The sequence below is a fragment of the Eupeodes corollae genome, chromosome 1 (assembly GCF_945859685.1).
Source record: "Eupeodes corollae chromosome 1, idEupCoro1.1, whole genome shotgun sequence".
In the NCBI taxonomy this organism is placed as follows: domain Eukaryota; kingdom Metazoa; phylum Arthropoda; class Insecta; order Diptera; family Syrphidae; genus Eupeodes; species Eupeodes corollae.
This window is the reverse complement of record NC_079147.1, coordinates 110879745-110894172: the sequence shown is the minus strand read 5'-3', so window position 1 is coordinate 110894172 and position 14428 is coordinate 110879745. Positions and strand designations below refer to the sequence as shown.

Here is a 14428-nt window from a genome sequence, read left to right as displayed (position 1 = left end):
GCGCAACAGTCCGTTGAGAACCAGGGCCTAGTGACTTACAACTCTCAACCATTCCTGTGTGCGAGTAATGTTGTCAGGAATGGAGGGGACCTACAATTTTATGCCGAATCCGAACGGCTAGTTTGAGAAAGCACTTTTTCATGACAAGAATTACTCTTGAAGGATTTGTCAATTCCTCGCAAGAGGCAGTACCCGCGAAAATTATTTTTTTTTTTTTAAATTAAGGTGGCACAGGCAGGGATTGAACCCAAGACCCCTTGCATGACAGTCCAACGCACAAACCATCATGCCACGGGTACTACTACGACTTGGGTTTTTTGTTTTATAATTTTAAGCCATTTGAATACATATATGTATATTTAAAACACCGTTGCTTGAAAAAAAAGTTATCACTATACTTTCCTTTTATCAAAAAATGAGGATAACTCTGTTGATATTATTTGTATATAATAATTTATTTATAAATTTTTCTTTTTCTTTAAGGCGCGTTTCAATTCACAACAACCTCGAACTGGTTGGATAAAAGAATGGTCACTAGTTTTACACGGGACAAAGGAACCACCTTATAGGTCACTTTCACCGGCTTCTCCACATTCAAAACTGGCTATTGTCAAAAAAGCTCACGAAGAGAAGAAAATGCATTAAGAAAACAAAAATAATTAGTGCAATAAGACGTCCCATAAAAATAATAAAGAACGATGCAGGCAGGCTGCAGTTTCAACAAGTTGAAACCTAAGAAATTATTTGGATTATTTATTTTTGTTTAAAATGTATGAATGAATTTTTTTGAAAAAAAATTGATTAATTTTAAATTTAATATTATTTTTAAAACCGAATTAAATTAGACTCAGACATACTCAGGGCAGCATTGAAATATTATAAGAATAGTTTATGAAATTTTAAATTTGTTGGTGTGAGTTCCAAAAAATGTAAAATTTATAGTCATGGAAATTGATTATAAGTTTAAATGTATTGTTTCACATAAATTCATATTATTTTAGTTACCGCTTTAAGTTGTATGGAATTGTGAAAGAGGCCCATCATCACATTAGAAATGTTTTGATATCGAAGGCTTTTCTTAAATGGTCCGAAAATATTTATGTATCGTCACACAAGATTTAAGTTCGCTGAGCCAAAATCTATTCGTGTAGGCCGGTTATTCGATTGGAGCAAAGGGTTACAAACGGCTCCAATCCCAATACCAATAAAAGTATCACAAAATTATTGGAAGAAATGACTAAAATAATGATAATGTCTACTAAAATGTAATTGTATGTCCCCTAGAAGGACAGGTATTTTCGAAATTAAAAGACAAATTGTCATAATAAGGAGGTCCTCGGCTTACCAGGGTAAAATTCATGCTTAATTTTAGACTAACCTATTAAATTAAGATTCTCTACTAAATTACCCTATGTTATGAAACTATCTCTTGACCATTAACCTAGTGGTTTATCTATTTAAAAAATATGAGCCTACATACTACAGACAGGTATATTATTGTACACGAAATCTACACTTCAGGCAGTTCAGAAATATTTCATTATCATACGTTTAAAAATTATTTGGAAAATTCAGAAACAGAAGTGCCAGCACGTAAAATGTATTCTTGAAAAGTTGATCATTCTTCATAACTCTATTATAATAGTAAGCGAATGCAATCTTTTGTGACTTGACTTGAAATTCTGCATTTCTTTCTGTGAAAACAGTTTGAAATAAATTTTCCTCAATCTCTGATTTCACTCATTTTTAATGTATTCAATGAACACAAAGAATGCTTTCAAATTGTACAAATAAATGCAATCTTTGATTTTATTAAAAACAGAATGCATTCTTTTACAAATTTCATTCAATTTAGATCTCAGAAAATGTTGGTGAGATATCTACCTTAATTTTATCGCCCAAAGTTTTAAATTTAACACTCCACATGACTCAACAGATGGAGTAGGCTAGAGGTCTTGACCCCTAATAACATTTACAACTAAAAAAATCCATCAAACCCGTTTTTCTGAACCCTTTTATAACCTGAAAAATAAAAACATTTTTTAGAAAATTTCTTTGCGTTTAACGTTTGTTGGTCTTATTTGGTTTACCTTTTATTTAAAAGGGCGGGTGAAAGAACATTGAGAAATTAAGTTTATCCAGCGCAGATTCTTCAAACTTTTTTAGCTTTGGTAGGTACTGCTAAAAAATTGGATCGGTTTTAGACTTTATTCAATTCTATCAAGTTATCTGCTGGCACCTCAACTTTATAACCGACTATAAAAATAGCTGCCAATTTTATGTCAAGGTTTCATTGTTTGTGAAAATAATAGCGTCAAAATTGGCGTTAAACGCGTGTACCAACAGTTTTTAAGTAATATTAATTGTGGTTGGAAATAAAAGAAGACTTTATTTTTTGTTCAAATTCAATTTTAAACTTTTTCCTATATTTTTTTTCTAAAGTTATTTTATTCTTTATTTAAATGAAAATCAAAATAAGAATGCTTTTGTGTGAAAAACTTAACAAATTTAAAACTATAAAATAAGATTTCTTTTTTTTCCCTTAATGTTATCATGAACACAATGCTTATTAGGTTTTGAAAGGTGTTTGAAGATTTCTAAGATTTTTGCTATTACTTTTAAAAATAAAACATTTCCTAACATAACTTTTATTTTCTTCAAAACATATTTTTTTCTTATTTAAATAAATTTGTAATCAACAAATTCACAACAACATTTTATTTATTATTTTATTAAAACAGAAAATTACAAATTTAAAAAACAAATATAAATTAATTTTTTCTTCAAAAATTGTAAAAAATAAAAAATTTCTCTTTTTTCAATGAATGTAGAAATATATCTAAAGCTAATTTACACGTCTAGATGCATTTCATTTTTAAAAATTAAATTACGTTATGATTAAAAATATTTATGTAAATAAAATTAATAAATTTAATTTTTTGAACAACCAGCCAATTGAGTCAGTGTCTTTCAAAAATGAAAGATATTGTCTTGATAAAAATATATTTTTATTTAATAGAATAAATTTGATTTTTATTTAAACTGATTTAAAAATTTGAAATAATTTAAATAAAATCTGATACAAACTAAAAAATACAAGAAAGCGCACAGAAAATATAACACTCAAGTATATCATTGTTATATACAAACATTTTCTTAAACTACTCTCTTGTTGAATTAAAAATTTACAAAAATTATAAAAGAAAATATGTGGCTATAAGTTTACAAGTCTTTTACAATAATAAAACAAAAATTGTATATACAATAGATTGAATAAAAAATAAATACATTTTGTTGCATGCATTTATTTATATATATATTCTATATACATTATGTATCTATGTAGGATGTATATATACATTCATGTTAAGGATATTATACTTTTAGTATAAAAATTTTAAACAAAATTTTAAAGCATACACAGATTTTTACCTGAAAATTACAATAGATTTCAATTTATAAAATTTTTCACACATACATGCATTAAAAATGTAAATAGAAAAATAAATTAAATGCATGTTTGTTGATAAATTATTTAAGAAAAAATATAACTATAAAAAAAAATCATGTATCATTATGTGTATAAAACTATTAAATAAAATCAAACTAAACATTTATTCATAAAATTAAATAATGAAAAATGTCTGCAAATATTGAGTATATATAAATAATTATATACTACAACAATTCCAATTCCAGTCTTAAACAAAATTATACACATATACAATATATATATATAAACATACATACTAAATATAAAAATATAAATTATATATAAAATGTACCTACCTACTGATGCATTAAAATCGTTAGATGAATTATTTTATTTTTAAAGTTTATTAATTTTTTAAATCTTTTACCATCAAAATATATTTAAACTAAACATTGGAGTGCTTTAAGCTCTCAAGAGGAACCCAAATGAAAAATCTTTTATTTGTATTCTTGTGTTTTTTATTTAATTTTTCTTTTCAAACTGAAAAAATCAAAATCTTTAATTTAAATTAAAATGCTTCCAAAATAAATATAAACAAAAGGGAAAACATATTTATTAGTTGCTAAAAATTCTACCAATAGTTTTAAGATTCATGTGGGTTACTCAGGTGCTGCTGAGGTTATAACCATTTTTTCTTAAATCACTTCATAAGTATTAAACAAAAAAGTAGGTAATTTGCTCACACTCATATAGAGGAATTATTTATTTTCTAATTTTTCTTCTTAAAAAACTTTTATCTATAAATAAAATGTTGTAGTTTAATTTTTTTCTTTCGGGGGCCAACATTGAAAAATAAAAAAAAAAAAACATTTTATAAAAAGAAAAACAAGCAGAAATGGAAAATGTATAAGGAAAAGATTTTTATTTTTACGAGAAATTTAAAATGTAAAATAAATAAAATATAATATATATATATGAAAATTTATTATATAAAACAAAATTAACAAAAAATGGAATCTTTATTTTGTTGATGTTTATGGATGAGATAGATATATATATATAAAGAAGACATGATATATATAAATACTATAAATATTAATAATATGAAGGAAAAAAACTGTATAGTGGATCAAATAAATAAAAGAAACAAATATGGAAATAATTACGAAGTATAAAAATATACCTAAATATATATTAAAACAAAAAATAAAATTAAAACAAAAACAAAAATAAACAAAATAAATAAATTCATATACAATAATCGTTGATGTTGTAGATACTTACAGAATATATTTGCATATATACTTAAAGTGGATTTGTTTTTAGATAAAAAGGTATTTCAGTTTTTGTGGAGTTCAAAATATTGTATTGAATTAAAAGAAATGGTTTTTCTGGTGATTAGGTAATTTCAGTCGCAGTCACAAACCATACTCAGATACATATTTAAAAATAATTTTTTAAATAGTGTGTATGTATATTAAATGTTGTTCAACGAAATCAATGAAAAAATAATAGTAAGTATTATTATTGTCGAATTAATTGGTGTAGAGATGGCAGTCACATGTAGCCCTTGCTTCGAAAGGTTTTAGTACAATAGACTCGTTGGACCAATGTTTTGAAAAATAAAAGGATAAAATGATAATATTTTGACGGATTTATATTGACAAAATTATAAATACTAGAACAACTTCGTCGCATTCAAAAAGGAAACCAGGCCTTTGATTATCATCTCGGAACGTTCATCAAGATCTTTAAGGAATGCTCTTCCAAAGCTTAACATTGTAAGACTAGCTAGGACAGTACATTTGCAGATAAAGTGAATCACAGTTTTTATGTTCTATCCGCCAATCAAATGTCCATTGTCCGATACATATTGCAGTGACCCTGGCTATATCATGCCTGGTTTAAGTCTGATTTGTGTATTTTGCACGCTGTTTAAAATAAACTGGCACAATCAGAAAGCCGAAAAGACTTAGAAACATTTAAGGACTGAGAGAAGATTCCCGACCCAAATCCATACTCCATCTTTGACCCGCCAGTAAAGATGGTTGTATGAAAGTCTTTCGTATCTATGCCATTCTCCAGTTCCTTTCCGTCGGGAAATATGACTATAAAATATTTACTGAGATTCAAGGCAGTGGTGCAGCAGTTGGTGTCCGTAGCAAAAATATAAATTTATATTGGAATCAGTTCATAGGGTCTGGAAACCCAATATTTTGATTCGTGCGTACGTACGTTCGTACGTATTTCGCGAAGCGTCGACGTTTTTTCGTCTTCCATAGCTCAAGAACCAGAAGAGATATCGATTTCAAATAAATTTTGTTATACAGATAATAAGGCAGAAAGATGCAGAAAGGGCTCTCAAGAAAATTGCATGGCTGGTTTTTTTACCATAGCAGTTTGAAAAAAAGGTGAAAATTTTGGTTAATCCTAAATATCTTACGAACCAAAAACGCTAGAGACTTGAATTAAATTTTATATAATACTAGCCCTGTCATAAAGATTCGTAAAGTGATAGTTTTTACGTATTTTACAGTCGTGACTTAACATTCTCCTGAACAGATCCGTCACCTTTGTGATAGAGCGTTCTGAATAAAAAATAATTAAATGAAATATATATAACTAAGAGCGTTCTGAATAAAAAATAATTAAATTAAATATATGTAACTACTAGCGGACCCGACAGACGTTGTCCTATCTACACGTCTTTAATTTGAAAATTTCAAACTTTTTTAATAAGCTTAAACATTCTGGACCATTTTGCTGAAAATTATTATTCAAATGTTATGACAATATCTAACGTCATTACATGTAAATTTATTACAATTAGACTAATAGATAGCGTGTGAGTATGTGTAATGAAATCTTCAACTTGTTTTAATTAAAGGTAAAAAAGCTTGCACTCAAACTATTTTTTTTTTAAATATATTTTTTTATTTACAAAAACTTAATTTATCGTAATGCCATTGGATGTACAATATTTTTGGTTAAACCCTGAGGTGTAAAAAATTCGATGGTTTTCCAACTCTGGAACACGCAACATATAATATGGCCGTGAGAAAACATGGGTTTTCTAAATCTAAGCCACAAATTGTCATTGTTTGGCCTTGTGACTTATTTATAGTCATAGCATATGCCAAGCGAATAACAGTGTCAATCGATTTAAATGTAATTTCATCACCAGGCAATGACTGTTGTATTTTAAAATTGATGGCGTCAACATCTAAAATTTTTTGCGGCTAAAATAGCTCGGTCTCGCAGCCATTCATGATTAGTATAATTATGTCTTAAATCTTTAAAGATACTTGTTATTAACTCATCCTTGGTAGCCACCATGTTGCAAAAATTCTCTGGAAGTCGAATATATTGTGTATCTTCATACAATTGAATTTTACCGTTGCCAATGTCTAACAATTGTTCAGAGAATCCTGATGCTAATGGATCATTTTGAAGTCGAACGCGCATATTAATAGTAAGGCATAATTTAGTGACTTTTGGCCATAGATAAGATTCTTTCAAACATGCGTTTATTTCGTCTGCATATGTCGCGCGTGGAATGACTGGTAATGTTTGTCTGAAATCACCAGACAGCAGCAGTAGAGCACCACCGAAAAAACGAGCATTATTTTTGATATCTGGATCTGTCGAGAGCTTCAAGCGAATGCTTGATGGGCCATTGTACATTCATCCCAGATAATAATTTTACATTTTCTCAAAACTTCAGCCATGCCTGAATGCTTCTTTATGTTACACATTGCTTCGGGATTTGTATGAACGTTCAAAGGTAATTTAAGTGCTGAATGCGCAGTCCGTCCACTATCAAGTAACGTTGCTGCAATGCCTGATGAAGCAATGGCCAATGCAATATGATTTTGAGATCGAATCCGTGCAAGTATCAGTGCGATAAGAAATGTTTTACCAGTGTCACCTGGAGCGTCTAAAAAAAGAATCCAATTTGTTGTGCTGCAATTGAAACGTTAATTTGATCAAATCATTTAGCCAAAGAAGTCTTTTCGAACTGGTGTTCACGTTGAACATCGCTGTTGATGATGTCTACTGCTGGGCGATTCGGCGCTGGCATTCCAAAATGGATGAGCGGCATGTTTGAAATAAGAATACAAATATCCTCAATAATTATTAATGACTCGTTGTATATTTCGGCGGAAAATTCAATATTAAGATTTTGATTAGTAATTCTAGTCCGATGCAAAATATCCTCACTCATTGAGTCTTTATATTTGTTCCACAGAGCAGATGCATCAGACGGAAAACACGTTGTCAATATTATTGAAAATAATTGACGAATTTGTTGTGGAGATGAGCTCAGTGCTGCATTTGCAAGTGTGAGATCCCAATGGTTATCATCCTGCAATAAATGTAACTCACGACACGCATCGAAGAAAGAGTCGTATGAAGTACCATTGACTTTTCGAAAATATTGGAAGGACGTCGGTCCAGGGACGTTAACCAGTAATAAACGCAAAAAAAACATTCGCGTTGCTTAGGATGAACTGTATATAATCGACCTAAAGTTTTTGTCATAAATATATCAGCGAATCCTGGTCCTGCCTCGTTCCCAATTCTTTGATTGTTTATTCCATGTAAAAAATTTAGGAACATCAGTGTACATCAACGTCCTTGCGAATTGACCAAGAAAGGTTAAAAAATTGAGTAAGAGTTGTTTTTGGAGCCGTCAAAGCCTGTTGTAAAGCAGTTTCTTCTGTAAATTAAACACGATGTCCGTTTTCAAGATGCACAGATAAATGTATAACAGCAGGTTCCCTTTCATGTATATTGAACGTACAAATGCGCCAAATAACTTCGTTGCTACTTACGTATCTACCCATTTGATAACGTGTTATTTCGTCATTGTCATCATTTTGCACAGCAATGGCGAATATGGAAGTACCCAGCGATTATCAATATCTACTCTCACACCATTTGACAGACGCAATTCATATGATTGACCACCATTGTCTACGTCTCTACGTCGATAAGATGGATAACCGTCCAACTTTTGATTTCATCCCAGTTTGGATTACACGTAAATGTGATAAAAAGATCAGGTTGGCCGTATGCATGTACGTAAGTCATGGCATCTTGAATATATTCCTGCATATGACGCGGGCTACCAGTCTCAGTTCCCCTTGAACACACACAAAAAATTTCATCAAAATCGGTCAAGTCGGTTAAGAGAAGTTCAGTGACATACACACTCACAGAAGAATTATATATATTAAGATATTATTTTCAACATTCAATAAAATAAAAGTTGGTAAAAATTGATTTTCGACTCAAATATCTTTTCAAAAATTTGAAATATTGGCTTCAAACTAATTTTATCTTTCAAAAAATATTGTTGTTAACATTCAGTAAAATTTTGAAAAAGATCGAATTGAATGTTTTTGTACAAAAAATTAAAAACCTAAAAAAAATTAACAAAAGTTGGTAAAAATTTATTTTCGACTCAAATAACTTTTCAAAAATTAAAAATATTGGCTTCAAACTTATTTTATTTTACAGAAAATATTGTTTTCGATATTCAGTAATTTTTATATAAAAATCCAACAGTCTCTTTTTTCATAAAATATAAAATCTACAAAAAATAGTACGCAAATTTGGTAAAAATTGATACGAGTACATATAGACAAACTTTTAAGCAAGACAAATCGACAGGTTAGCTTTTTTAATTTTTGTAAATTTTGTAAGTTTGTTAGATTTTCTTGAAAAAAAAATTAGTGCTGACAACAATATTTTTTTAAAGATAAAAGTAGTTTAAAGCCAATATCTCAAAGTTTTAAAACGATATTTTAGTCGAAAATCAATTTTTATCAACTTTTATTAATTTTTTTTGTTTAGGATTTTATTTTTTGTAATAAAAATTCAATTTTTCTCAAAATTTTCCGAATGTTTAAAATAATATTTCTTGTAAGTTAAAATAAGCTGGAAGCCATAACCTCAAAGTTTTGAAAAGATATTTGAGTCGAAATTCAATTTTTATTAACTTTGAGTAATGTTTTTCTAGGTTTTTAATTTTTATAAAAAAAATGTCAATTGATTTTTCTCAAAATCTTTACAGATGTTAAAATTTTTCGTGGCACAAAATTGTTTTGGAGATAAAATCAATTGTATTCGTAAAATTTTCGAGGTGACAAATTTTGTTTTTAAGTTTTTTTTTTGATTTATAAAAAAAAACCGTTCATTGTTTTTTTTTCAAAAAATATACTTGTTTGGTATCACGTTACAATATATTCTATATACTTTTAGTCAAGTCTCAAGAATTGTCAACATTTTCAATTTGACAAATCGGATCCATTACAATAACTTCCTATAAAAATATCGGGAGTGCTACAAATAATTGACCACTTCACTTTGAAAGTTCAAATTTCAAAACATAATTATTAAGGAAACTATAAAAGCATTTCCACGATTACACCTCAGATCTCCATTTAACTAAGATACAAAAAATTCTCCTGTACAAATGAACAAATAAGTACCCTGTCAATTATTCCTTGGCCTACTATATGAACACATCTTTTCTTTTTTTAAAGACTAAATAAGTCATACCTTTGTATATGAAAACATATACAAAGGTCATACTGATCTTCAAATCAAAATTTCGTTAACATAAAAACCAGCATTACTTTACTTTTACGGTGTGGTTTTTGTTTTGCACGCTTTCTTTTTTTATGGTTTATCTCTCGAAATCACTAAAATATTACTTCTTTCATAGCTAACTTAACATATTTGTATTGTAAATTAAATTGTTCAAAAATTAAAGATATACAAATAACGTTAAGATAGACATTTGTCATGTCTTCTTACTTTCAGTAAAAACTTTTATATTTCTTCTTCTCATTTTATACAAAAATTATTAACTATGCAAGTTTTCTATGCAAATCATCAATTTATTTAAATAAATTATTCATTCCGTCGTCGTCGCAATACAGTAATTAATTAACATTATAGTAATAAAATAAACATATCAGTCTGGTTGTTAAAGTTGGTATCTTATTGATATTGAATTTATATGGGTTGTTGTCATTAGTATAGATTAACATACCAAAGCTATCTCACATATGCGTATAGATAAAGTTTTATCTGAAGTCTTAATTAGCATATTTTTGTTTAGATTTCATTATGCTTTGATACACTTTAACACAAATTTAGGCCTAGTTTGATCAAAAGATGCATTGAATTGACTTTAACCTTGAAATAAAGATGCTTATTATAAATAGTTACCTACATTAATAAAGGTATTTAAAATTAGGTGACCTTGCTAGGTTGTTTTTGGGTGATCTGGATCTAGTTGACCTTTTATCAGTCTTTTTTTTTTAGAAATGGTCAAATATTTGACTGAAATATTCATTTATGCCTTTTTTTACTTAATATCTACTTAATAAAATATTTGTCGAAATTTTCTTTAAGACACTGAACTGACTTCATCGAAATAAATGAAAAGATTCTAAGTGTAGTTCAATTGGATAAAGTTTTTAAACAAATTCAGAACAAAAATCAGATTGTATATTGACATTCTCTAATCTTCCAGTACTGAAATAATTTTATAGGCACTGAAAGACTAAATGGTCTTCTACAATTTATATGCCCTTATACTCAATACCACTGTTAAGTCTTGGAGAGAAAAGTGAAATGCTGTGGACTGTGATCGATTACACACTAACTTTATTTCACTGTCGGTTTCTTCAAGCTAGACAATTTTGTTTTCAATGTAAGTGTTGCCATAGGGGCTCTTATGCTCGATGTTCAAATGGTAGATATGTGCATTCAAGAGGACACAAGCGTCCACGGGTTTTTCTCAAAACCCACCTCTATCTATCAACTACTACCCTCACCTCCATGTGGTGAACATCTGGTGCCTAGTACCTCAACTGGAGATTGGGTTCCAACCCCAGTGGAAAGTTGTTGAGGGCAGCAAACGAGAGAGGGGTGGAATGGTGTTTCTACTAAGCACCTCTGCTTCTACAGACGGCAGCAGAAGAATTTCCGAGAGGGAATCAACGGTGGCGTCTACAGTTCCAGTAAGGTTGAACTACTTAGTGACACCTTATAAGGCTTCTTCAACTTATTCGGAGCCCAGGTCTATAAGGAGCGGTTTTAGCCGTTGGGCTGACTTCCACGTAAAAGCATTATAGTTGCTAAGCACCAACAAGCCTCGGATACGAACGGATTTAATGTTGACAACCGGCGCAAACGAATTAAGGACAACAATCTTCGGATATGCACGTGGAATGTTACTTCCCTTAACAGACCACGTACGGCCGAAGAATTAGCGGAGGCCCTAGACTGCTATAAAGCAGACATCACCACCATCCAAGAAATACGATGGGATGGGCCGGGCAAAAAGACGATGAAAAACTGCGATATTTACTATGGTGACTGCTACCACGAAAACCAACAGAGCTTATTTGGATGCGGATTCGTCATTGGAGCCAGACTTAGGCAAGAAGTCTTGAGCTATAGGTGCATCAATGAGCGCCTCATGACCATACGCATCAAGGCTAAATTCGGCAACATTAGCCTGATATGCGCTCACGCCCCCACAGAAGAGAAAGACGACAACACCAAAGATATGTTCTTCGAGCTCTTAGACAAAACATATGAGCAGTGCCCTAGCTACGATATTAAAATAGTCCTGGGCGATTTTAATGCCAAGCTAGGAAGGGAAGACATCTTTGGTGGAATAATCGGGAAAAACAGCCTGCACGACAACACTTCCGAGAACGGATTCAGGCTCATAGATTTTGCTGCGGGGCGAAACGTCATGGTAGCCACTACGCGCTTTCCACACTTCAACATCCTCAAAGAAACTTGAAGTTTTCCAGATCAATCTACCGTCAACCAGATGGACCATATTGCGATCGACGCCAGACACGCTGTCCGAACTTTCCGAGGAACTAACATCCACTCTTACAACTACCTCGTTGTAGCCAAGGTAGCTACATAAAATCTTCTCTGCCGTAATATTTGAACGTCTAAAGCCCATCGTCAACAACCTGATAGGTCCTTATCAGTGTGGTTTTAGACCAGGAAAGTCCACAGTTGATCAAATATTCACATTACGGCAGATCCTGGAAAAACCCAAGAACACCAAATCGACATCCACCATCTTTTCATCGATTTCAAGGCCGCATATGACAGCATCTACAAGGACGAGCTGTATAGAGCCATGTCTAGTTTTGGCATCCCTGTCAAACTAGTCCGTTTATGCAGGATGACCATGGAGAATTCACGCTGCTCCATAAAAGTTGGAAACAACTTAACAGAACCTTTCGATGTCAAATAAGGGTTTAGACAAGGTGATTCCCTGCATGTGATTTTTTTAACATCGTATACTTGAAAGAATAGTTTAGAGCTCACACGTCAACATTAGCGGCACTAACTTTCAAAAGTCTGCCCAATTACTAGCATATGCTGATGACATTGACATAATCAGAAGAACTCAGATGATTTCAATGAGGCTTTTGTGAGCATTGAGGCAGATGCGGACGGGTTTAACGGTTAATGAGGGCAAAACAAAGTACATGCTGTCGTCAAGAAAGGACATACAACACCGACGTCTTGGTCAAAACGTCACCATCGTCAGACGTAAAGGGTGTGGAGGAGAATATGGAACGATTAGCTGTATGGGCTGTATAGCGACGTAGACTTAGCCAGAAGGGTAAAAGTCCAATGACTAAGATGGCTGGGTCACGTAGAGCGCATGGAAACCAATGCTCCGGCCCGAAAAGTCTTCGAATCCACACCCACAGGACAGCGCAGTAAAGGAAGACCGAGAATCAGGTGGCGCGCCGGAGGGAAAGTGACCTCACCCAACTTGGAGCACGAAACTGGAGACATCTGGCTAGGGACCGAGCTAGATGGAGAAGTTTGTTGGGTAGGGCCCTAGTTCACACAGGACTGTAGCACCACCTTAAGTATGTATAGAGGCACTAATATTATAATAGTACAATTCATTGCAATAGGATTTATGCGTATTGTACTGATGGTATAACATTTCTAACCCGCAAACAACTGGGATTGGACAGGTATGTGCACCCAAACATTTTGATGTTGACTCTTTATATAAACCTTCTCCTTTTTCTATTTGTCATTTTGAGCTAAAATTAAATCTAGTGGAAGAAAAAATAGGGTTAGGGGATTTCGAACAAATGGTATCTTCAGGATTGTCGATTTCCAAATTATATTTATTCTGCATTAGTCGCATTTGGTTAGTCTCCGACTTACACCGCTCTTTGTTTTGATTTCGTAGGTGTTTCTTCCTAGTTCTTTTGAAATGATACCAATCGACCAGTTCTGTTTTTTGAGATATTGGCGGCAAAGAACCTCCTGACCAACTTCAAACTTGCTCTTTATTTGATGAGTTGGCTTAGTTTCTGGAACTAGGGCTGATAATAAACAACGCTGTTGACGAGCATGTACCAACTCCGAAAGAGACTTCTAGGATTGGGAGTTATTCGAAAGGTGCTGAGTAGAATTGGAAGAGCAAGTCAAGAAGATGAGCCATCACTAATACGTTTTTTGAACGCTGTCTTAAGAATCGCTCGGCTTCCCCGTTTGATGCTGGATGAAACGGAACAGTTTGGACATGATGAATAGCATTGGATCTACAAAATTCTGAAAACTGTGTAGATGTGAACAGAGTTTGGTAAACCTCCAATTGAAAAATACTAGGGAGAGTTTTAATTTTATTTTTTTAAAGTAGCTGCAGGCAGTGGAACTACATACGGGAAATGAGAGTGTGAATGAACCAAAATTAACCACACACGAAAATAAAGAGGTTCGGCAAAATCTATGCGTAGCCGACTCCACGGCTCATTTGTTTGAGGCCAGCTGCAATACTATTTTGATGCTTCATATTGGCAAATCTCACACTTTGCAGAAAAATCTTCGATTTGCTTATCAATATTTGGGAACCAAACGTAACGTCTTGCAAGTTGCTTTGAACGAGAGTTTGACTGATAATATTTCAAAAAT

General features: G+C 31.9%; 1 protein-coding gene across 2 annotated transcripts in view; it reads left to right on the top strand.

Annotated features, from left to right (window-relative positions):
- LOC129942097 (neuroendocrine convertase 2) overlaps positions 1 to 740 on the top strand; it is a 123550-nt gene extending 122810 nt beyond the window's left edge. For both annotated transcript variants that reach the window (XM_056050895.1, XM_056050896.1), the window contains exon 12: positions 484 to 740. In XM_056050895.1, coding sequence (XP_055906870.1) covers positions 484 to 645 — 162 coding nt within the window. In that variant the 3' untranslated portion in view covers positions 646 to 740. The remainder of the gene's footprint in view (positions 1 to 483) is intronic.
- Positions 741 to 14428: the final 13688 nt, after the last annotated feature.